At 49.1% G+C, this 24,073-nt stretch overlaps 2 protein-coding genes across 12 annotated transcripts; one reads left to right on the forward strand and one right to left on the reverse strand.

Annotated features, from left to right (window-relative positions):
• The first annotated feature begins 235 nt into the window (after positions 1–235).
• NPPC (natriuretic peptide C) lies at positions 236–4,084 on the forward strand. Its single transcript, XM_075031560.1, has 3 exons — positions 236–357; positions 1,870–2,197; positions 3,642–4,084. The coding sequence occupies exons 1-2, from the start codon at positions 265–267 to the stop codon at positions 2,182–2,184; spliced, it is 408 nt and encodes a 135-aa protein (XP_074887661.1). The 5' UTR covers positions 236–264; the 3' UTR covers positions 2,185–2,197; positions 3,642–4,084.
• Positions 4,085–4,091: 7 nt separating this feature from the next.
• COPS7B (COP9 signalosome subunit 7B) lies at positions 4,092–23,348 on the reverse strand. Of its 11 annotated transcripts, none has more exons than XR_012650941.1 (9): positions 23,259–23,348; positions 20,989–21,164; positions 19,690–19,765; positions 18,061–18,149; positions 17,268–17,470; positions 15,874–15,979; positions 9,387–14,381; positions 8,443–8,548; positions 4,092–6,161 (listed from the first exon to the last, which is right to left on the reverse strand). XR_012650941.1 is itself a non-coding variant. In XM_075031558.1 (7 exons), exons 2-7 carry the CDS (start codon positions 21,148–21,150, stop codon positions 9,498–9,500), a joined length of 645 nt encoding a protein of 214 aa, XP_074887659.1. In that variant the 5' UTR covers positions 21,151–21,164; positions 23,259–23,348; the 3' UTR covers positions 4,092–9,497. The 11 variants fall into 11 exon arrangements, 3 of the variants coding, with proteins under 3 accessions (XP_074887659.1, XP_074887660.1, XP_074887657.1); XR_012650937.1 differs by having other exon boundaries at positions 4,092–7,912; XR_012650936.1 differs by having other exon boundaries at positions 4,092–9,506; positions 10,327–14,381.
• Between the last annotated feature and the right edge of the window lie 725 nt (positions 23,349–24,073).

Consider the following 24,073-nt stretch of genomic DNA (forward strand, 5'->3'; position numbering starts at 1 on the left):
CCCCCCCTTTAAATTCCTGCTATTGTGGAGTGGGAGGCCGGGTTGGACCTGGTTGTTTAGATGACATCACCGAGCAGGTTGGGTTATAAAATGAATGAAGCAGAAAGCCCAAGTTCACTAGCTCGGCACTTCGCAGGCGGCAGGAGGGACCTCGGGGCTCCGCTCTGAACTTTGACTCCCGTCGGTCCCAGCCTCTCCCCGGGGCTCCCCTTGGCTTCCCACTGCCCCCCCCCCCCCGGCCCCACTCTCGCTCGGCCTCGCAGGATGCAGATCTCACCCTTGCTGGCTGGTGGACTTTTACTCGCTCTGCTCTCCGTCAGGCTGGAGGCGAAGCCGGCATCTCAGCTCCCACAGAAGGTATGGCTGGAACTGCCCCCCCGGCTCTCCCTCCTCTCCCCGTCCCGCTGAGGGTCCTAACGGCACAGGGGGGAGACGTGGGGTGACTTTGGGGTGGCAGAGTCAGTGCAAAGTGCGGTCCTCCTTCCCCATGGGCTTTTTGAGTTGCTAGGGGACCCCCCTGCTTCTTCTCCAGCCTGTCCCAAGGGTGCGTGTCCCAGGGATGTCAGCCCCAAACCAGGGGCTGGAGGGGAACGCCGTGTGCCCCGTATCCTGCGGGATTCGGGGCCGGGGAGGGCGGCAGTCTGCTCCCCGGTGTCACCCCGGGACCCCGCTCCGTGCCGGGCACTGGGGAAGGGAAACAGACCTGGAGTGGGACGGGCAGCAGGTGCACGGCGGGCAGGGTGCGAGGCCAGAGCCCTCCGGGCAGCCCTGCCCAAACAGGCCAGGCAGGGGCACCCGGGGCATCCCCCCGGGGAAGGGGCACCCCAAATGGGGGTGTCCCAGGGAGCTGGGTGTCCTGCGATGCTGAGGAGGAGGGATGCGCCGGAGGCCACCGACACTGGGTGGCACTGCCCCGAGGGCTGGGCGCAGAGACAGGGGCACGGACTGAGGGGTGCCCCAGGACAGCGGTGGGACAGGACTGGTGGTGTCCGTGTAAGGAACTGGGGTGCAGGCTGCAGAGAAAGGGGTGATACGGGGAGGGTCGGGGAGAAGAATGGGGGTGAGTTTCCCCAGGGCTTGGTGGGCAGCAGCCCCGAGCAGGGAGAGAGACGGGGGGCCTGTGCCCCCTGTAATTGTGGGTCAGAACTGGAGGAGTGGGGGGACCCAGCGAGCAGTAATTAGGGGAGGGGGCAGCAGGGAAGGGGAGCCCTGATCTCCCCACCGCTGCTGGGGACACTTTGCAAGGCAGGGATGTGGGGAGGGCTGCTCAGAGTAGTATCACTCTCCTGGAGCTGGGCTGGGGGCAGGAACTCGCCCCCATAACTTGAAGTGGCCTGAAAGATGGCAGGGGACGCAGTGACCCCCCCCCAAATGGTCACTGCGTCCCCTGCCAGCTTTCAAGCCCCTTCAGATTATCGGGGGGGGGGGGGCAGTGACAGCAGCACGGCTGAGGGTGCTGCACCACCAGCCCTTTTTTTTGGGGGGGGTGCGGTGACCCCAGCCGGGATGGGCACGCAGTGACCGGGACAGTGCCGGGGGGCGGGGGGGGGGGGTCCGGGGGGAAAGGCACCGCTCCGGTGTGGGCTGGGGGGATGCTCCAACCCCAGGGCAAGGAGCATGGATTTGAGGAGGGGGGAGGATGCCCTGGGCACAGTCGCGGGGTGATGGGTTGCACTGGCGTGGCGGGGGGGGGGGGGGGGGGGGCGACGTACGCACAGACCCCAATCCCGGCCGTGCATCGCGGGGGGGGGGGGGTGGAATACACCGACCCCGCTGAGTGTCCCTAACGGGGGGTCTATCCTGAGGGGGGCGGCGGGGGGCGCTGTGGGGCGGCGGCTCTCTGACCCTCTCCCCCCCTCCCCATCCCAGGCCTCCCGCGGCTCGACGGCAGCGGCGGCGGCGGGTCCGCCCGAGGCGGCGGCGGAGCGGGAGAAGGAGCGGGACAAGGAGCGGGACAAGGAGCGCGGCGGCAGCAGCAGCAGCAGCGGCGGCGGCGGCGGCGGGTCGGGCCCACGGGAGGCGCGGGAGGCGCGGGCCGAGACGCGGCCGCGGGCGGGCTGGGCGCGGCTGCTGCAGGACCCGCCGGGCCGCCGCCACAAGGGCCTCCATAAGAAGGGCCTGGGCAAGGGCTGCTTCGGCCTCAAGCTGGACCGCATCGGCGCCATGAGCGGCCTCGGCTGCTGAGGGACCCCTGGCGGTGAGCGCACGGACGGGACGGGACGGGACCGTGGGTGGGTGGGTGGGTGCTGCGGGGCGCTCGGGGAAGGATGCGCCGCTCCGCCGTACGCGAGATGCCGGCGGGGTAGGGTTGCATGTAGTCAGCCCGCTGAGCCGCCCGCAGACCCCGGCGTTGCTGGTGGGTAGAGGGGAGGACCCCGAAGTCGGCCTCGGTTGCGCTCCCACCCTTCCAACAACCCTCCTGCTGCCCGGCTTGCCTGCCTCTGCAGAAGGGTCAGAGACCCCGGCCGTAGTTCAGTGCTCCCGCAGCAGCTCAGGCTAGATTCCCCTTTCTGCGTGAGCTAGACCCGCAGGCTCCGAGGAGGATGCGGAAGGAGCTCCAGTGCAGCCATACATTCCCAGTTGCTCCCTGTGCTTGACAGACACAGGTGACCTATGGATGCGTGTTAGAAGGGCAGGGTACCCCCCCTACTCGCTTGTGATGGGAGGATTAGTGAGGCATCTGTCTCAGCCATGCTCCAGTTCCCTTAATTTAAGGAAAAACAATACACACGTGCCCCAGGTGTCTCCTAGTTGTGGTGACAGCCAAGGGTAGCACTTTCCTGACTCAGACTTTACATCTGAGCAAGTTATGGGACGCTGGGACAAGTTCTTCCCACAGCACTCCACAGCCACTGTGCTTAGGGGCCAGTGAGCAAGAAGCATCATTTCCCTGCAGTGACCAGTTTAGGAGGAACACGGCAGCTCCTCCCCTGCCAGCTCTTCCCGAAGGTGATGGGGGGGAAGCCAGGCAGCAAGACACTGGTCTGGCCTGGTCCCTGCCAGCAGGTCACAGGCAGATGAACTCACACCCGGGGAAGCGCTTGCCCACTGCAGCCCAGGCCACTCGCTCTTCTCCCCATGGCATGGCACTGCCGCACCCACAGGGACATGCCTTGACCCTGCAGTAACACAATTGGGCACAGAGGGGACCAGATCCAGGCATCCTGCTGCTCTGCAGAGCAATGGGAAGAGCAGGGCCTAACGGTGCCCACAGGACGCCAGCGCTGGTCCATGGCCCTGCCCAGAGGGAGGGGTGCTGCTCCTCTGCTCCCTCGTATAATGGTTCCTCAGTACTCCCAAGGAATCACCCGACTCAGGGCTCTAAGAAGCGCACGCACACCGTGCAGCCAGCTCGCACCCATCCTCTCTTGTTAAATTCTCATCAGAAAAAAAAAAAGAGATCTCTGCTAGACCCTGGGCCAGGAGGAACAGCATGCTTCCCTCAGCCTCTCCCCTAAATACCAAATAGCCAGAAAGCAAAGAGTGAGCTTCAGCTTGAGCAAAAAAGCTGAAAGGTCTTCTGTTGACTTCAGCATCCCCTGGCCCCATGCTAGGATTATTCTCGCAGGGGTTTCAGCTTGGGACGGGTAAGGGTGTTGTATGGCAAGGACTAACAGGCACTTTGTTCTCATTCCTCGCAGGGCTTTGAATCCATAGTCCATTTTCTCCTACCGTGGCCAGGCAGGGCCATCCCCCAGGCAACGCCTAGAAAAGCAGAGACCCCCCCTGGAATGGACAAAAGATGTGGCTGTGTTTTTCTTTTTGGTACGAGGAGTCATGGCACCAGCTGTTTTGGTTTTGTTATTTTTTAAAAAAGTGCTCTCTATCTTATATATATTATATATACAAACACTCACCAAGACAAGGGACAGTGCTTTTTCCAAGAGACTGATGAAGCCAGCTGTATAACGTTGCTGTTTGTAAATTCATGTCATGCATAAATGTATTTATGTTGTAAAGCTATTTATATATTGTTTATAAAGAGATATTTATAAAAAAATTATTTATGTAACTAAATGAAAAGTCAAGCATTGTAACATTTTTTGTCCTAAGTAGTTGAAAAACTTAAAAAAAAATCATTCCATGTGGCATTTTGTAACCTGTCTTTATTTATCAAATTCACATACAATTTAAATGTCAGATTGATTGATTTTAACAGAGTTAAAGAAGAAATTGTTCAGATGTTTTAGAAAAGTCAGGAGCGAGAGAAAGGCCAGCCGATATTTTAAGCTTTGATCCCATATGCAAAAGTAAACTTACACCCAATCCTGTGATGCTCTGACAGACCAAATCCTGCCTGGTGCTGCGTGCAGCTGCAAGCCTCTGCAGAACACAGCTGAGCTCCCTGAGAGAGCACATGGCCTCGGGCAACTCATTTATGCCCAGATCCTGAACAGCACCAGTGGAAATAAGCCCATCATGTTCAATAGCCTAGATCCAGACTGATAGCAGTGCAACAAGAGCAGCATTTGGCCTAGACGCATTTTAACCACTTCCAGTCTGCAGGTTTGGGTCCAAATTTTGTCCCGTAACTATAGCTTTATCACTGGGCACCGTACGGAGACACAGTCCCTGCTGACAGCAAGAAAAAGACCACGCTGGATCTGGCCCCCAGCTGCACTAACGGAAGCAGAGCTTTATGCCAGAGGTGCTGTTACTCTAGAATCCAGCAGCTCACTAAGTATCTTGTTGACATTCCCATTCGCCAAACCTTTGCCGCTAAGCTGTAAAGTCCCTTCCTCCAGCAGAGATTTATTTAACTGTGCCTGGGACAATACATAGACAGACCAAAATATACTGAGGGCTGTCTGGTAAGGATTCACGGACACAGCTGTTGCTACAGCTTCTTGCTATGTAAAGTGCATGAAATAAATCGTTAAAATGACTTGGAGCTCTAAAGGAAACAGCAAGTGAGGGGGTGGGAAGCACGGCAAACACACAAACTCCTGCATGAAGGCTCTTTGGTCTCATTCTTCAAAGAGGCCTTAGAAGAAGAAAAAAAAAAAAGAAAAAGGAAAAAGAGTGGCAGGCACCCAGCCCAGCCGTGACGGGAGTCACAAATTATGCCCTGACCATTGTAGTGGGCTGGGAAACAACAAGCATTATGTTCTGCTGGGCTCCGGTGCCTAGGATAGGGCAAAAAGAAAGTCACCAAGACCTAGAGGCAGAGAGGTCCTTTTCCATAGCAACCACCAGGAAACCATAGAAACCTCCAGCCAGACTCTCCCCAACTATTAGAGAAAATTAAAGTTTACAGAACAAGTAGATTCATCCAGACACCCAACAGGTCAATCAGGTTAGGAGCACGCATGTGACATTTCTAGCCTCATATGAGCAAAGCCTCCATCACAGAGAGGTACCCACCTCGCAGTGCCCACAGAGTCCAGCTGGACGGGGAGCAGCAGCTGACAGACGACGAAAGACGTTGCCTATGGGGAACAAAATCAAGACCCTGGGAGGCTGGGCTGGGAGGGAGGCAGGCAGGACGGGCAGCTGGCAGCTCAAGCCCTGACTGAAGGTCAGCTAGAACCCTCCAGAGATGTCTGTAGGTAATGACAACCCATTGTCAGGGCTCTGTGAGGCAAATATAACACCCATGAAGGTCACCCTACCAGCTCTGCACACCTTTAGAGGGAAGGAGGGGCTGTACCAGGAGCTCCTAAAGAGATGCCCATTAGAGGGGACTGTCCACTGTCACCCAGCAAACCTAAGGGACAATACGGAATCACTTACTGTGCAGACCTTGCACGTCAAGTCTGAACAGTGGTGTAAGAAGATGGTATGCAGGTCCCCCTCAGGGTCCTGGTCCTTGAGCATGAAGCCAGAGTAGTGACCGCAACAGAGTACCAGGCTGGGACCAAGGTGGGGCCAATTCCTCTTCCAGTTTTGGCTTTTTGCTGCAAAGCCAGAGCTGGAATGAAACCATCTGCCTGGTGACAGAGAGCCTCTCCTCAACAGAGCAGAGGGAACTCAGTCTCAGGAATTCAATCCACAAAATATGACCACCAAAGTGAGGCACAACCTGAGTTTAGGTTGGGGGAGATCCCAGAGATCACAGCCTGGGGTTGCGTACGGTCTGGATTCCCGTTTCTCCTCTGCAGCGTAGTCCAAAGGGAAAAGCGCAGCCCCACAGCACGGGTTCCTTCTGTCCACTGGGCTTCCTGGAAAAGAGCAAGCCCAAGGAAAAGGACAAAGCTGCATTGCAAAAGGACACAGTTTGGCAGAAGGAGAGTGATCAGAGCAAGAGCTCCCTGTGCAGAGGGACGGGATAACAGCTTGGCTCCTTGCTTTGCTGCTTCCGCTCTGACCAGGGATAAGTCACCCTGTCCCTCAGCATGCTGGTCTCCCACCTGCAGGACAGGAACATTGTGCCCATGGCGGGGGTGTGAGCTGATGTGGAAGAGCACTCAGGGGTGAAAGAGCACTTGGGAAAACTTTCAGATCCACTCAACCTTAGCATCCACGTGGCACAGCCAGACCGGTGGATCTGATGGGCAGAGAGTGGCATTGCAAGTACAGGTCAGTTTTCAGAGTGCTGACAAGCACCATCCTCGGTTCGGTGGACAGGCCAGAATGGGAAATGGAAACAGCTCATTAGAGCACAGCAAGCACCTGATAAGGCCACAATTGGGTCTCCCTGACAGGGCTCAGTAGGAAACAAGGCCAGCAGGAAAGAGGGGCCACAGGAATCTAATTAAGAGGGGAGGAGGCATCACGTGCAGCATAAACAAATTGACCTCACGTCACTGCCTCCCTTGTGGGCCAGCTAGGTCAAATCCTCATGACATCCAGTAAAAGGACCCAGGGCTGGCACTGGAAAACTCCCTTGCCACATCCCAGCCCAGAGACAGCATAAATGAACAGCAAGAGCTGTCCTGGATGCAAGCTGCAGCCTCACAGGAGTGGCATCTGACACCTCAACAGCAGGCTCAGAGAACAGCATTTAACAGAGGTGTATACACACACCTGGAAGCGAGGGTAGCAGGAGTCCCAAGCTCCTCTGTCCACACTTAGGTCAAACTAGCACCCATGGGACCTACAAGTTTTCTGCATTACCAGCTGAATGAGCAGTAGCCACATTCAGCTTCCAAGTGGGAGTACTTGTGACACGACATAGGAACAGTCTTGATTTCTCCTCTCCAGGAGCTATTCCTAGCATGAGATGAGCCATAGGCCCCCAGCCTGACAAAGCACGCTGCTCTTTAGTGAAAAAGAACAAGAGCTTTCTCCAGCACTGTTGTACAAGTGCCTTGCAAAGCCCCAACAGGCCAGAGTAGACCTTGGAGCCCCCACAACAGGGCCACAGCTGCCCTCTTAATGTGTGGGAAATCAGTTCTGTTCCCCCAGCTCACATTGCACGTTCTTCCCTGGTACCATTAATGCAGCCTTTCCAAGGTATTTATTGCTGAAAGGTTACAAAGCCTAGCTCAGGTGACAGCAAATCCCAAACCAACAACGAAAAAGAAAAGCCCAGAGCCCCAGAGCAGGAGAGCAGTGGAATTTTCCAGCTGGAAAGGGACTTCAGGCATTGAGCAGGGAGTGCTGGGGCAGCAGCACACATGCCCCTGCCACTTGCTCTACGACTTCTATAAGCATGGGCTGCTTCCCTCAGAATGCAGAAAAACAAAGGGAAGGGATCACAGGGCAGCTTCCAGAGGGAGCCTGCGCTTGACACAAGCGCAAGTTGAAAACAAGAAGGGAATTGAATTCAGGCACCTTCCTGTCAGTCAGCAACTAACCTTGTCAGAAGGGATGGCAGCACTAACCGAATCAGGCAATTCATTAGGTTGGGGCACACAGCAAAAGCCCACGCTCTCTGGAGCAGAACTACAGTGAAAATCCAGGGTAATGAGTTGCAAACTGCCTTTGTAAATGACACTTCTGCAGTGACTCTGGCAGGCTGGGAAAAGAGCTAATAGGAAAATCATTAGGTAGCATCCCTTTGATATTGTTGAAAACGGCACAGGCTATTTTTCCTGCCCCCTCCATAATTAACCTGGTATATTACCCATAATACTCCAGGCCTATATTCCCACAGTGGACCACCTCATTTGCATCAGGGAAAAGAATGGTATGGTATATAGGAGGAAGATGACTTCTAGAAAAGCTTAAAAAGCTTTAAGATTCCCCTCCTCCTGTACACATGCATCTTCAATTCCATTAACAATGAACCTCTGCCCAGCCAGGAGACCAAAGCACTTTACAAATCTCTGTCACAAAGTCAGCATGCAAGAGAGAGGCTGTCCTGGGAAATGCAGCTGAGGAGCTGATTTGCCCAAGGTCGCTTTCTGCAGCTGTAGCAGAGCTGGAATAGAAGAGAGCTCTGTGCTTTGCCCCTTATTTGTAACACTGTCCTTGTCCTTGATTTCCATTATGCTAAACCAGGCAACAGCCTCCGCCTCCCTAGATGCAGAACAGCTCTGAGGAGCAATGCCTACCCACCTGGCTTGTCTGCCAGCAAGGAGAGGTGTCATCTCACAGTCATGATGTAAAAGGAATAGCATCACAGCTGGCGGGTGATCCTGTAGGAACTGGTGCTCTCTAACAGCTGCGAAGGTGACAATGAAACACCAAGACATTACTTATTGCATCAGTGCAAGGCACCCTTAGGACTGTGGTGATCATGAGACAGCAAGTGAAACATTAGGGCTGGTGAGATAAACAGCATCTTCAGGAAGAGTCTGGAGGGCTAGACAGCACAACTGCCAAACTTCATACCCATGAAGATACAACCCTACAGTCAGAGAAGCTCAAAATACTGGCAAAAAGGCCAATCTCTGATGGACCAAGGCTTCACTCACCCACCAGAATCAGCTATTCTGGAAACACAGAGGTATCACATGTGCACAAGCATTTGAAAAATGCCCTAATGATACTGAGATTCACAAGTCTTTCTATAGGAGACCTGGAGCTGTGGAAGGGTGTCCTATCTTCTACTGAAACTACTTGAAGCAAGGACTACTGGCACAAATTATTTTGCACTCTGTGGGGAAATACACATTTCAGGACTGTTAAATGACCTTATGGCATCGTATTACTACCTAGAATTTCCAGTGTGCATGCTCATTCACTAGAGCAGGGACATCTTGTCTTCTTCTTGACAAGAAAAAGCCATGGTCACAGCTATCACACTCATGCAATTTGTAGCCTGTAGCAAATACATCAGAGCATCTCACGAGGTCTACACACTGTGGGAAGAAGCAGCATGTGTGCCTGTGTATTTGAAGACAGGGAGCAAAGTGCTGCTCTGCCCAGTCCTTTGCCTGGTTCACTAATCAGAGATGGAGGTACCACCACAGTGCCACTAAGAAGCAGGGTACAGCAAGTCAGGTTATGGGGTAAAAACACTTCCTTTACAGTACACCTCTCTAGCTTCAATCACTTACCTCTGGTAGCTCTGTGGTAGGGCCAAACTTGATGGAATATCAGCAAAATGTCAACAGTCCCTGAGAGACACCAACCTTCGCCATGGAGCAGAGTGAAACAATGACATATTTCTAAAAACTCTGCCGAGAAATTCAATCAGACTGTCAGGTTAAAATTCCATAATAAAAATACAAGGTTGAGGTTACAAGTAGGAACTGAGATCACTCTAAACTTTAATTTACATTTCCTGATGCCCCTAGGTTACGCTCTCTCAGATAACACAAAAATAAACTAGACAGATTCAGGTTTTGGTTCCCTTGCATTAGGTCAGATGCTATAAAGGACTTAGTGGGGCAGGGCAGGGAACCAACAGAAAACTTCGTATGGGAGTAGGTGTCAGAGATCTGGCTAGCTCCTTCCTTATACTTGTGAGGCAGGTTCTTTACTTTCACCATTTGCCCATTATTCAGAATAACAAAGAGCAACACTGTTTCTTCCCCATTGCAAAGTTTGCAACAGTCTCAGATACTGAAGTACCAAACAGCAGCACCAACACACCTAGGAATGCATAAGCTTTGACTGTTTTACCCCAGCAGGAAGTGGGCTTTATGTGGTTTTAAAAATCGGAGGCCTCTCTAAACAGCTTAGATGCACTCCTATAAACCTGTACAGAACTGAAAGTTTAGGAAAAGTCTGGTGCACCCATACAATTTGTTACATTCTGATACAGTTATCAAAGCTGATGGCACTCTTCCTTCTGCCTCCCCTGCAATGAGTAAGCCCAACTTCCTTTTTGCACACATGGACCAATGCATTTTCCCTTCATAGGATAAGCAGAACACTACAAGCAAACACAAAGACACCCACTGGGTTCTTTATAATTTTCCATTCTTCCAGGAAGAGAAAGCTGTTCAGCAAAATTCACTTTGCAGTGCTGGTGGGAAAATGGCCATCTCTTACCACCACTCTCTTCTATGGGAACAAAAGCTTCACTTTCCCCAGCTTCACCCTGGAGAGCAGCTCTGTAGGTCCTACTCCTGTAGCCAATCCATGGAGAGAGACCTGCAAGCCTGCATGCAGCTCCACAAGCACCCATGGGATTTCAGAAGTCTGCACAAGACTGATTGCAGGATGGGTCTCAAATCTGAACACAAAAGGGTCTGTCAGCATCACTGATTTTCCCTCCTGCTCTCGACAGAAGACTAAGCTAGCATTCAACTTATCTAAGGAGGTGAGGAGGGAAATAAAAGAACAATAGATTTTGAGCCAAAACTTTTTTCTGTAAAAAGATTGACATCAGCACTGCTTTATCATGTTCCAGAATTGCCTGATGTTAGCTGGTATCAACTGAGTCACAGCAGGAATGCCAGGGACATTTGTTAGCATGAGGCACAGCTTTAGGGCTAGGGCAGTCTACCAGCACTGCAATCAGCTGAGATCCTCTCTTCCATTTTCCAGCTCAGTGCTCAATTCCATATTAAACAAGCACTAGTACAAGTGGAGCTGCAGAACACGAAGCTAGACAATAAAGCCCTGAAGAGCAGGGGGAAGGCAGCTCCATCTACTTTGTCTCCCTCCGGGTGGAGGCTGCAAACAGAAGTTCAATAGCTCAAACTCTGTCCTGCTGCAATCTTGAAGTGAGCTGCAGCTGGAGCAGCCCATTGCTGCCATAAAACAAAGTAGGGCAGGATGCTCTCCCCACATCAGGGAGCAGTGTCCAGCAGTGCTCAGACAAACAGCGGTAGCTGCCTCCAGCAGGCACAAGCAATACATGGGAGTTTGCATCAAATCCACCTCTGCTTCCATCTCCCGCTTGTCCCCATAGCACAGTTAGGCTCCCCAGGCACTTCTCACTTGAAATTTTCTGCAATTTAGCCCCCACCAGCCCCTAATTCACACAACTCCGCTCCGAGCTCCTGCCCTCCCTGCACTCACAGGGAGTCAATGCAGTCTTTATCTGTTGTCCTTCTCAAACAGCATAGCACCTCCTGCATCCTTCCCTGTTAACAACTATGCCTTCTGCTTCATTCCTGGAATAGCTTCTAACTCTTTCCTTCAAGCCAGATTCATTAACCAGCTGCTGCAGAGCTGTTTGCCTCCCCCAGGTACTCTGTGCATGTCATTTGTTAATGACTCATCTCAGACTGGGCTCATTGCGAAGACACCCCCCTCCTTTTGCGGCACCAAGCACATTGCTGGCACACCAGGAAAGCCAAACATGCAAACAGCTCAGTTCCCTCCAATACCCCATTCCCTTCTCTGTCCTCTATCGCTGTCAAGCATGGGACAGCTCTTTATTGAAAGTGCTATTTCCTCCCTTGCTTCTTTGCTGATCAAAGGCAATGTGTACCGAAGCATAAATAAGATCTTCACCCCCAGCCAGGCTTTGAGAACAGCAAAAACGTAAGAACAAACTCAGAAACTTCCAACACTAAAGAAGCTTCAGCAAACTAATGTGACTCCTGTAACTGGCAGGGAATAAACACCAAGGATGCCAAATTCACATCTATTTCCCCAGCAGACTGCAGCTTGCCGAGGAGCTAAAATGACTTCCAATGGCATTTGTATTCCTCCTGTCTCTTTGCAGGACTGATACTAAAAATGGGAAGGAAAGAAAACAGCTAGTGAGGACCACAGAACCCCTCCTCACTAGTCAAATCTAGTGAAGAACTGGATGACCAGTACACTGCAGCTGTCCACGCAGGAAGCCATAAATGGACTTAGTTCATTTCCATCACACAGATCTATTAGACTTGGGTACAAAAAGTCGACCTACACCTCCTGAGAAGCTGTCAGCTAAACATTGGGAGAAGCTAGTACAGAAACTAGTACTGCCACTGCTTGAGAAACAGTTCCCTTAAGATATAGGGGAAGGCTTCGTGCTCTGGGTTTATTCACTTAACATCCTTCCCTAGGAATTTTTTGGCTAGCATTTCTAGGGGGAGAGAGAGTTGGCAGAGAATCAGAAACCAAGGGACTTGACCCAGAGGCAACTGGATGGGAGGTATTTAGATCCACCTCCCAAGATTAGAAGCTGGTGTGCCTGCACTGCAGAAGAAAAGGAGAGGAATTTACTTTCACAAGTGTACAAGTCCTGTGACTGAGGACTAAAAACACACAGATGGCAAAGAATTGTGGTAGCAATAAGAGGAAGGCACGTGCATTGCACAAGCAAGTGCAGGTGACAGCTGGCTGCAGGACTGGAGCATTGTCACAGGCCTTTGCTTAAACAGCTCTCCTGCCTGCTCATGGAAAGCCCTTCTCTTTACAGCATGGAGTGAAGTGAAATGCAGGGGCTGAACTACAAAGCAGTGCTCTGCTAGACCTAGAGGAAGGAATCGATTGGCCTAAGTCAGAGCACAACTACAAACCTTCCACAATCAGGCATCAAAGGTGTTCAGGCTCAGGACATTGGGCTCAGCTACTGGCTTTGCCACAGATCCTTCTGCACAAATTTGGACAAACTACTGACAAAATGGGAAGAGCACTTCCCTGCCTCCCGACTGCATCAGGGAGATTAGTCAGACCTTCTGATACCATAACATCAAGAACCAAGTAAATGCTCAAGTGAACAAGTGCTGTTGGACTACGAGTCTAAAGCAGCCTCAAAGCCAAGACTCCACACTCTGACATTAAATCAGCATTTTTAATTTTTTTCTAAAATGTGCTTTTTTGTCAATTGCTGTTTCAATGCCAACCCCATCCTCCCCCCTAAAAAAAAAACCCCACACCTTGCCAAACTAGGTGCAAATCACCTGAAGTTAGTCTGTAACAAATAAAAAACACAAAACAAAGGCTGAAATGCTTTAGAATCACAACAACGTACAAAAAAAGGGAGGAAAATACAACCTGAAAGTGTTCAAAATTCAGAAAGCCTAGTCAAGTCCATTGCTTCAGCAAGGGGATGCTGCTGCGACCCCTGCCAGTGGGTCCTGGGCCACTAGCCTGCCACAATGCTAAACGGGCTCTTCTCCCATGCAGACCACTGTCGCTAGCATCCAAGGAAGAGCAAATGCATTACCCTTTGAAGGTATCAATAGGGGAAACAACTCACAAGCAGCTCTGGGAGGTCACATCACATTCAGAAGGAACACAGTTTCTAGTATGCCCCTAACCACCTGCAAGAAGGAAGGCTTGAAAGAGTAGCCTGCTTCCTCCTTATAGTATTGATGCCTCAGAGATGCAGAACAGTGCTTTAAATCTGTGAGAGATTAAAGGGCTTAGTAAGGGCAGTAAACAAACAGTTAAGTAAACAGCCCAGCACTGGATCTCATCTTCACAGGGCGAGGTAGTGTGAATTTCACCCCAGTTTAAAATAGACAGGGGTAGTGGAAAGGCTGAAGACTTCCTTGTAAAGCAGTTCCTGGCCTAGAAACCTTTCTGCGGTCCCTTTGGGAATGAAAAGATCTGTGTTGATGGCTTCCTCACTCCCAGCCTGGCTTTGGTAGCCACACTTCAACCCTGGGATTCAGACACTTGCTACAGAAGTTCTCCCAGGATCTGATTTAGTACAGCATAGTAGAGCAGCTTCCTCAAGGTTAAGCAGCAATGAGACTGGCTGGGAGGGAGCAAAACTGTTCACAGATTTTTTATTTTTTTATTTCCTGCCCCTTTTCATTAGTCCCTCTCTTTAGAAGTCCCTCTTTACAGGGCCAGAACAGGGACACCCTGGAAATTAATAGAGGCTGCACAGTGTAACTTAGCCAGGTGCTGCTAACTGGGAGCTGTAATCAAACAGGGCTTTTATTTGCCAGCCTGGAAGTGACTGGCCCAGAACCCACTGAAAAAGGAGACACAGGCCCTTTTTTGCTCCTCCTGTTGTCATTCCTAGCTGAATGACATTTAGATGGTATGTTCTAGTGACGGCTGGAGACCAGCCCTTTGACTTTGGACATCTTCTTTGTGGGCTGCCTTTGTTCTGTGTGTGGAGGGCACTCTCGCTCTACCAGCTGCTGTTCCATCTCCTGTGCCGACGACGAGGCTGTAGCTTTTAATGTTTTCTTTATGTTTGTGACCTGGCCAAGAAGAGACAGTGAATCAGCACCTGCTTCTTCCTCCCCTCGCAGCAGAAACTCTGTCCATAAACACATTGAAAAAACCCTGGAGTATAGAGTGGAGATTATGAAATAAACTCTCCCACCAGAAACATGCTCTGTACTTGAGTTTATTAAAGGTAATGTTTCATCCTCAGTTAGAGCCAGGAGTTGCTAATATTTCCAGTCTGGGTCCAATATGGAATAACTAGAGATCACTGTTTTGTTTGTTTTTTTTTTTTCCTAAGAGACAAAAGCACAATATTGTACCACCTTTCTGGCTGGCTGCAGGGACATACTGCTGCCTTGGTGCAGAGGGCAGCCATTCTACCATTACGTTGGCCAGAAGCAGGAAGGACAAAGGAGATTGTGAAAAAAACAAACTTACACTTAGGACAGCACTTGAAAAGGGAGAATGCCATTTGGCCTAGCTGGCTGTCTGAGCCACGGATATTTGCTAGAAGCAGGAACAGAAATTGGTTTTGTGCGAGGCAGCAGTAAAGCTTCTACTACTCTAGCTGAAAAGGAAAGATACAGCACCAGGCACCACACTCTGTCCCCTGGAACCCTGTAGGGCTCACCAGAAATACAATGAGCAAACCTTAAAAAAAAACCAAAACAAAAAAACACAGGCCAAAACAAGTTTAGGAGTCAGGTGTGCCAACCCAGGGCAAAGGCATCTGGCAAACCAAATGCACTACGGATGCCAATCAAGCCGCCAAGCATATGCTGCTTCAGAAGGCAAACATAAACCTGCAGGGATGCAGCACTCTGCAAGAAATAAACCCTGAGCAAGTGTCTCGGGAGGACCATTTTCACCTTTACAGCTGTATTAGCCAAGATTTGTTCTCACAAGTAAATACACATCAGCAGGGGCTAAAATCATGTGCCCGTGCTGCCATCTACTGCCTAGCTGCATATGGAGCAGAGGCAGGAGCGCTCCCAGGTCATGCTGTTGAAGACAGCATGTCAAAGCCCTGTCTGGGTGCTCAACTTGACCCCAAGAGAAAGATCCCAAAGGAAGCTGTTGAGAGCACTTTTTGCAAAAGCAATGAGACTCGAGAGATTTTGTTAATTACACTTTCAGGTTTAAAACAAAAAGAACTGTTTTTTCCCTCCTGCCTTGTACAAAAGGAACAGAATTGCATCAAAGCTCTGCGTTAAAAGCACACTTTTCCTAACAAATCAATTCCGGAAACCACAGCTAGTGCAGCCACCTAGCCTAAATTTATAAAAATTTATAAAGAAAAGTACCAACCTGCTCAGAGTGGGCAAGTTTGATGTTTGTGGTGTTACTAGCAAACAGAAGCAGATGTGTTTTCTTCCTACCCCAAACTACCACATCTGATTTGCATGATTGCTAGCCTAATTCAGAGAAGCCATGACCATTAACCAGGTGTTACCAGCTTATTTTCTTCAGTAAACAAACATTTATCAAAAAGAATAGACCAGTATGAAGTGACTCTGTACCCACCTCCATCTCTACCTGCTGTTGAGTTCGGTGATGGTTCTCTTTGTATTGGTTGGCTCTAAGTACTTGCTGCTCAATTCCTAAAAGAACTGCTTCACAACCATCGCACCTGCAAGATACAAACAATGTCAGTGTTTACGAGTCCTCTCTGGAGCAGCTCAATCTGGCAATCTGAAAAGTCATGATCACCTAAAAGTTTAGGAGATTATTAAATTTATACTTCCTGCTTAAAGATTAGAGTTCCAAAAAGCTGGCAAGAAAAAGCTTTGCTGTTTACTCAAGGTATTTCGCAGCATTCTTCAGCTAGTCCATGTTACTCTTACCTGCCCATCAAAAACTAAGTGCAGGTTCAATGCACTTTCAACTTCCTTTTCAATCAGAATTACTGCTTAAACAGGGACACAATGCATTTTTCAAAAGCAAGTAAAATTTTAAAATTAAACAAAAAAGTCAGATTGAGAGAATCCCCCTGCCTGTTAAGTGTTCAAAAGACAAGAGCACTCCTCCAACACAGAACTCGTAACTGGAGAGGACAGAAAAGAAATTGGCAGTGGGTTCACTGTTAACCTTCCAAACAATGCTGTAAGGCCCTGGAAGCTGCCAGAGCCCTCCCGCTGTGAGGGGATTGAGGGAATTGGAGTAGAGAAGCAAAAAACCTGCCCCCACCTCAGGACAGCATATTTTCCCAGCAGTTTAATTACTTTTCATGCACTCATTACCACAGCAACTAGGAAGCACTTCCCAGTCAGCTCAGAACCTGCCACAGCTCCACAGTCTACAGGGGAATTTGGGTGAGAAGGGAATCCCACAAAAAGATGAGAAGCAGCTTCCTGGCAAAGGTACAAAAAGATAGTACCACAGTCCCAACACGGTTGCGTGCAGCCTGCATTTGCAGGAACAAAGAAAAGGCAAACAAAGGCATCTGAAACTTCAAACTTGAAGAAACATCCCCTCCAAAGAACTGTGGTTCTCTAGAATTAGCCCATGCAGTTCTCATCACAGTGAAAAAGGCTGAAAAGTAACGGACAGTTCTGTTTCCTTTATCAAGTATAACAGCAGAAAGGGGAGTGGCTCCCTCCATAAGACCATGAGTCCAGTTTGGCACGTCTGTTTATAAAGGCCTTGACTCCCTGCTAGGGTTCTGCCATGTAAAAACTACATACAGTGAGAGCAGAATCTCAAGACCTAGTATAGTTTGGCTTGATATGTAACACAAATTGAACCCTAGATGGGATCTTGGAAAATTTGCCCAATAGACTCCTCCTCCAAGTGCCTACTTACAACATAAGACTCCTGATTAATGGAACATGGTGAAATTGATCCAGCACTTGAAACTTTGAGGTATAAGAAAAAAATAGGACAAGCTATGTACAAGGAAGGTGGAGAGACTGACTTACCATTCCTGGAGCGTTTTGACAATGTTACTGATGTCCTTCTTCTGAATGTCTCTGCCAATACAAAAATCCACCTCTAGCACCTGGTTTCGTTGATCCAACTTCCCCTGGATAATATCTGTATAAACTGCTTCAATAATCAGATCTTCCAACTCCCTCAGATTCCTCATATCCAGGTCCTTCAGCAACACAGAATAGGGAATGCACTAAAAACAGCAAGTCCAAGAATAAGTTAACAGTCCTAGAGCCAAAATGAACAGCTAAGTCTCAGAAGGTCAAGACACAAATGTTTATTGTATCCTACACTTTAACCTGCAAATACAGCAGTAACTGATTGTGGCAGAACAAACGCCTGCTACTAGGCTACATAATATTTTGACACAACCTTGGTAATTCCTGAAGCTTTGGCATAGCATGTTCTGGAGGAAAAAAAGGTAATGGGATTGTAGAAGAAATTAAGAGTATTGCTTAGTTTTCTCTGAACAAAAAGTCAGTGTTTTTAAGAATGATTCTACATTTCCAGCAGTGAAAGAAGCCATACAAAGTTTCCCAGGCCTTCCTGACCAATTTGCATGGCAGTTCAGACACCCCCACATCTCATCCATGGAAGTCCATTAAGTTAATGTCCCAAATGCCCCATGAGAGGACACTGTACATTACAGGTACTTTCCTAGTTGCAGGATTTTTCATGAGTACTCATGCAGTCCTATACAACTTCAATGCTGTGGAATTGATGCCATTTTCAAAACCAAAACGAAACAAGAAGACAACTGCTATCATACACAGTGTACTTTACCTTCATTCTGGAAGCCAGGCTTACAATTGTCAAGTGTTTCAGCTTGTTCTTCTGAGTCACTGTTAATTCAGGCAGGTTATCTTTGTTTGCTGTTAATGTTAAAAAGACAAGATACAGGACTTTCCTTCAAGAATTATGTAATCCAGGCTGCAGAACTTCAGGCTAGTTATACTACACTAAACCCTGAAAGGCTGAATTCCTCCAGCTACTGTGGGTGCTGGTGAGCAGAGAGAGCTGCTGATGATGACAGATTAGCACACCCAGGGACAGAGGGGAAAAGTTAAAAAACAAGTTGGCAATTCCATTCTTCTCTGCTTCTTTAGTAATTCTAGTTTTGGAATTAGAACATACTTCACATTTACACAAGTGATGTCCTACCACAACAGTTGGTCAATGCTTTGTTTCTACCACCAAGTCATTTTTATTTCATTAACGAGCTGACAGAATAAAATCTTGCCCCTTTGCTCATCTGGCTGTAAATACAGTAAACGTTTTATTTCTCTGAAGAGCTGCAGAATTTAGGGTTGAAAGTGTAAAGTACCAGGCTGAGGAAGAGAGGAGAAATTATTAATCTAGATGGCCTCACTGTCATCCATGTGCCTCATGAATATTTAAAAACAGAAAGGAAACTGGCAGCTTTCCAAAGCAAAGAAACTCTTTAAAATATCTGCTTTAATGGAAATTAGTGTTTCAGGGCCACTCGAGTTCTCCCATCCATCCCACCTCAATGCTCTACATTTTGACTACTTTTCCTCCTTTCTCTTTCTTCACTAGAAAAGGAAGAACAAACTGCATTGTCACATGCTGGGACGCAAGACTCATGCACAGCAAACATGCTCTAATCAGTCACAGAATTCATGAGGCTCATGTTGTTCCACAGCCACTGGAATTTCCAGTCCTTGCACTTACAGATGCCATTTCTCCTTACAGGAACTAGATAGCTTATCCACCACAGTGATAGCCAGCAGTATGACAGAATTATTTGTTACACTCTGTAATGGTTTGGATTAGGCTGCTACTCACAAATGAAGTATTCAATTGTAGCAGAATGAAAGCATAAGCACCAGAGATAAAAGCACACCTCAACAGATAGTAAGATGATTCACACATAGTTCTTCTGAAGCTGTATAAAAGTCATTATTTCGATTTGTATTCTAGCTAAGAAATGCTTCATTTTGTTTCAGCAATGCCATCACAAAATAAAAGGTTATCCCATAAACTATATAGGTTTTTATAAATAACGCAGAACAATTTTGTCTAAGTTTTCTGCAGCTTTCATAACTGGTGTCATCTAAATTTCAAAACAGATGACTGAAATTGCACTCTGCAGAGGTAAGTGGCCTGTGAACATCAATGAACCCTGCTACAGACCAATTCAATCCAGTGCTGCAGTCCAATCCAAACCAGTAAAACACCATAGTCTCTAGCCCTTCCTCCACATTTCAGCAATTAAAAAGCACATATGACCCAGAGAACCCCTATGAACAATTCTCCTCCCAGGCAAATTCTGTTCTTGGACACTTTCACCCAGCCACACTACACCAGGTACCACAAAAAGCAAAGAACTCCTCTGACAATTCTAAAAGGCAAAGCAGTCTTGTACTCTGCAAACAGGCGGCAGTCTCTTACCGACATAGTCTGGGTATGTTCCATATGCAAACAGGTTCAGCAACTGGAAATAAGCAGCATTAGACCCTTCAGCAAGCTGGATAGGAAGAAAACAAAAGAAATTCCATGTAACACTGTAACAGCCAACACAACCCCGGTAGGCAACTTCTCCAGAGAATGTTTTAAGTCTACATAGGGCAAGCAGTACCCAGAAGAGCAATTATGTCCCAATCTTAAAGAGCTGAACCCTTTGCGAGGCCTCTTGAGCAGCAGCAAATTTCAGCAGTTTTAGAGTCAAGATGATCCAGCCATTTCTATGCACCAGAACTTAACTACAGTTTGGACTGTCGACTGCTTTGTGCGGTACCTTAGGAGGTAAAAGAAAAAGGCAACTCTTAATTTCAGCTGACATCCTACAGGGCCAGCTCTTCTCATCAAGTGACAAGGAAGCAGGCAATGGTGTTGGTTGGTTAAGCATCCTTGCCATTACTGGGAAAACTGAGACAGCTTACCTGCAGAGGCACAAAAACTTCAAAGCAAAGCAAGCTAGAATATTTTAAGTGGAGTGTATTTGAAAGTAATAGCACGCCTCTCACATGCAAACACTTCACTGGAATAAGTGCAGCACCAAGCGGTGATTTTTATTGAGTGTTGGGGTTTTTTTTTAATACCATTTGCTGCACACAGATCCAGGAAAAAAAACAGTACTTGCAAGTTGATGCTGAATAACCATAGAGGCATTTTTCGGCATATCTAAGAGCCTGTTTGGAAAGCAAGACTTGCTGTAAGCCACACTACCCCAGCTGCAGAGACACTCAACCTAGATTCCCTCATTGTAGTAAAGGGGGGTGCTGGCGAGGCATTCTCAGTAAAAGCTCTGGAACTCACTTTCCACCTTGGTTTGAAATGGTTTGGATTTGGTTACCACCCAGGCCTGATACACTAGACGCCTGTTCATGAAGGCTTTTGGAGAGCATTGAAGTTATGCTTTCCAGGACATCGAAGCAGTAGAAAGGGATTTTTTTCGTTGTTGGCTGGCTAGGTGCCTTCTTAAAATTGTTACTGTGCTGCTGCCAGGTTTTTGCTGTATTAGCAATTGCATTAAGGTAGCAAAGCTTTATATAGGTATTTTTTAACATCTAATATATAGAGGCAAAAGCAACGTCAATCTCTCATACACAAACATCTCAGAGCCAGGATAAGTTGCACCAGGCCCTTCCTAGCACAGAAATTTCATGCACAAGCTGTCTGTGGAAACTTCTAGGGATTCCTTATACCGGGAGTGCAAAAGGGGTATTAGGATAGAAACTCATCTCTTACCTCTCGCACATTTGTTAACTCCAATAGTTCTCCAAAGACGTAAACCCCAGGAGCCTCCAGCACTTGATTTATAAGAGCAGTCAGAGCTGAGCCACTTGTACCTTTGGCTAGTAAAATAAACTGCTCTAGAAGATTGCAGGACGGTTTCTGCTCTCCTGCCATTCTAGGTTTTCAATCTGTCAATAAAAGAACATGATATTAATACATCCTTTCTCTGCTGAATTCTGTCTGGCAGTGGATGAGAAGGTATGCTCAGCATAGTAACGTTTTGGTGTCAGCAGAGGCAGGTTTTTCTTCAGCATTCAGAGGGCAGGCCAGGAACCCAGCAGGTTCAACTGCTGATTTACCTGGGGAGCAATAATGATTCACACAGTATCTGAGCAAAATTTCTGCAGACTGTCTGGTCAATTCCCTAAAAGGATCTACTCCTACTAGTAGGAAAGGAGCTTAGATTCCATGTCATTTTCAGACTATTCCTTCTACTGATGCTGCCAAATAATGCCAATTGCAAAGGTGTTTATTATTACATCTATTAGAGGCCAGCTAAGACTTCCTCCTTCCTCATCACACAGCTTCAAACCAGCAACTAACTTAATTCTCTGTGAAGAGCTGATCCACCTTGCAGGCCCATACATCGTACCTTTTCCTTTGACATCAGCTATAGACAAAGCATACATATATAATTCCTGTTGGTTTCTGATCCTAAAAGGCAAAAAGAACTGTGGCCTCTAAGTAGCTTACCAGTCTACATTGTACAGTTAAAGTGTTCTGGGTTAACTGGAAAGCTTAAGTGATAAAAATACCCTTTCTACAAAGGCTCTATTTCAGTCCCTGTAAAGAGAGGTTCTTTGTCTTTAGCTGTTGCCTGACATTTCTGGTGTGCATGTTGTCTCCCAGCACCCACATGTTGCTTTTGAAATGCAAAACACTGTTTATTAACAAATTCAACAAAACAAGTTGTTTGTTTACAAACAACTAAGAAAAAATTTCCGAAGCATATTATTCAGACGCCAAAGAATTTAGCAGATAAGGGTTTTTTTGTGTTATATTTGTATGGGATAATTATCAAGTATAGCATGTAACCTTTACTCTGGTGAAGAAAACCAAACACCAGAGAACCTGTCTCATTCTGTGTGACCACTGGGACAACATCTGCCCTTGTGGGGGTAGTATAGTCACACAGGTGTTTGCACTGTTTTACCATGCCTAACCAAATCAAGACTTGCGAAGGCAACGCAGCCAGCTTCCTGTATTAGTCAACTTCTAAAAATACATGTTAGTCTATTCCATTACACCTGCAGGTACAAACAGTCCCAACCTGAGCAGGCAATCTTTTGCACTCTCCACACAAAGATTTTTCGGTTCTCAGTGTAAAGTCTCTATGAGATTCTTCTCATCAAAGGCACATGTGCAGCCTGACTGAAGAGTACCTCAGTTTGGACCGAGAAATCCCTGCAATACACTAAGACTCACTGTGGCTTCCTAATACACCTGAGGGTACATCAGTACTGATCTCCCAGCTCACACATAAGGAACAGACACAGAGGACTGACAATTTTCTCAAGAGAGCGCATGAAGTGACTGAGCTGGGAATGAAATCCAGATTTCACGGTTCCCGAGTTATTGTCCTCCCTGACAGGTAATCAAAACACATGCTGGTGTATGAGGTTACAAAAGACTAGTTGACTTTATCCATGCCCTGCTAGGAAAAGAATGCCAGTTCTTTGCCCCTTTCCAAGTTAACGATCAGACAACTGCGTTGCTATTGCAACCGGTCCGCACAACCGTGTTCACCGGCACTACCTCGCTGCTCTTTCCCCAACCGACTTATCCTGGCGAGAAGCTACTGAAATACAAACGCGAGACACTTCAACGAAGCTTGCCCAAAGGCTACAACCACCCACACACGGGGATAAACCGGGTTTCTCCCCTCAGTCACGCCTTGCTGCAGCCTTTCTAAGGTACCTGAAGGGGTTTCAGGGCGGGAAGCTTCACGCAGACCCCACAGGAGGGAGGCAGCCAGGCCCCGCGACCCTCCCGTCCCCACAGACCCCCGGCGGGGCCCGAGGGCCCCGCCGCAGGGGGTGATTTACCCGAGGTCCCGCCGCGGGGCCCTCTCTCTCGCCCCTCACCGCCCACCCCGGTCCCCGCTCGCCTCTCAGGGCTCGGCGAGCCGCACGCCCGAGCAGCGCCGGGACGCGGCCGAGGAGCGGGGAAGGGTCGGTGCGCGGAAGGGCGAGCTGGCGGCTCCTCCCTTCCCCCGGCGTTACCTCTCAGCTTCACGGCCTCCCCGCCTGGCCTCCCGCCCTGCGGCTCCCGGCGCCGTGCCCGCCGCGCCTCAGGCCGCCATGATGGCGGCGCCGGTGTCCCGCGCGCGGCTCCTTCCCCCGGAACGCGCGGCCGCGGGCGGAGCGTTCCGTCCCCGGGCGGCCACAGGGCCCGAGCACCGCGCCCCGGCATCCCTCGGCAACCGGGCGGCTGCGGCCGGTGCACGCCCGTTCGCGGCGGGGGTGAGGCTGGCTGGGCTCCCCCTCTCCCCCGGAGCAGGGCACGGCAGGCTGGCGGTGCTGGCGGCGGCTCCCGCGGAGCTTTGGCATCGCAAATGCCGCCTCTCCGCCTGCCGAGGAGCTGTTTTAATGACAAGCAAGCGAAGTTTCTGCCTCTCTCTCTTGGGCATGTGAGGTGCCCTGGCAGCGTCGTGGGGTTTTGGCACTCCAAAACGGCCTGTGCGAAGGGCCGCCGTTGTAAGGCCACGCTGTAGCGTGTTCTTTGTTCCGATGGTGTGGCGGCGCGGGGCTGTTTCACTGGTACGGGTCCCGTTCCTCTTTCGAGTCCTTGCATACGCCACAGCCTTCAGAGAGGATTACACTTCCATTTTATGGCAAGAACCGGGCAATGTCAGTGAAGCTGAAGTGGGGCCGTTACTAGATTGAACGGTTGCGCGGGGCAGGACGACGGAGGCTACGAGCTGAGCCCCTCGGGCCAGTCCTCCTGGGGCGTGAATGGAAAAATGCCAAGAGATGGGGTGAAAGACCACAAGGTGCTAGAACTGATTTTAAAGTCCACAGAAAAATGGCTCATACAA

Source organism: Buteo buteo, chromosome 7 (assembly GCF_964188355.1).
Source record: "Buteo buteo chromosome 7, bButBut1.hap1.1, whole genome shotgun sequence".
In the NCBI taxonomy this organism is placed as follows: domain Eukaryota; kingdom Metazoa; phylum Chordata; class Aves; order Accipitriformes; family Accipitridae; genus Buteo; species Buteo buteo.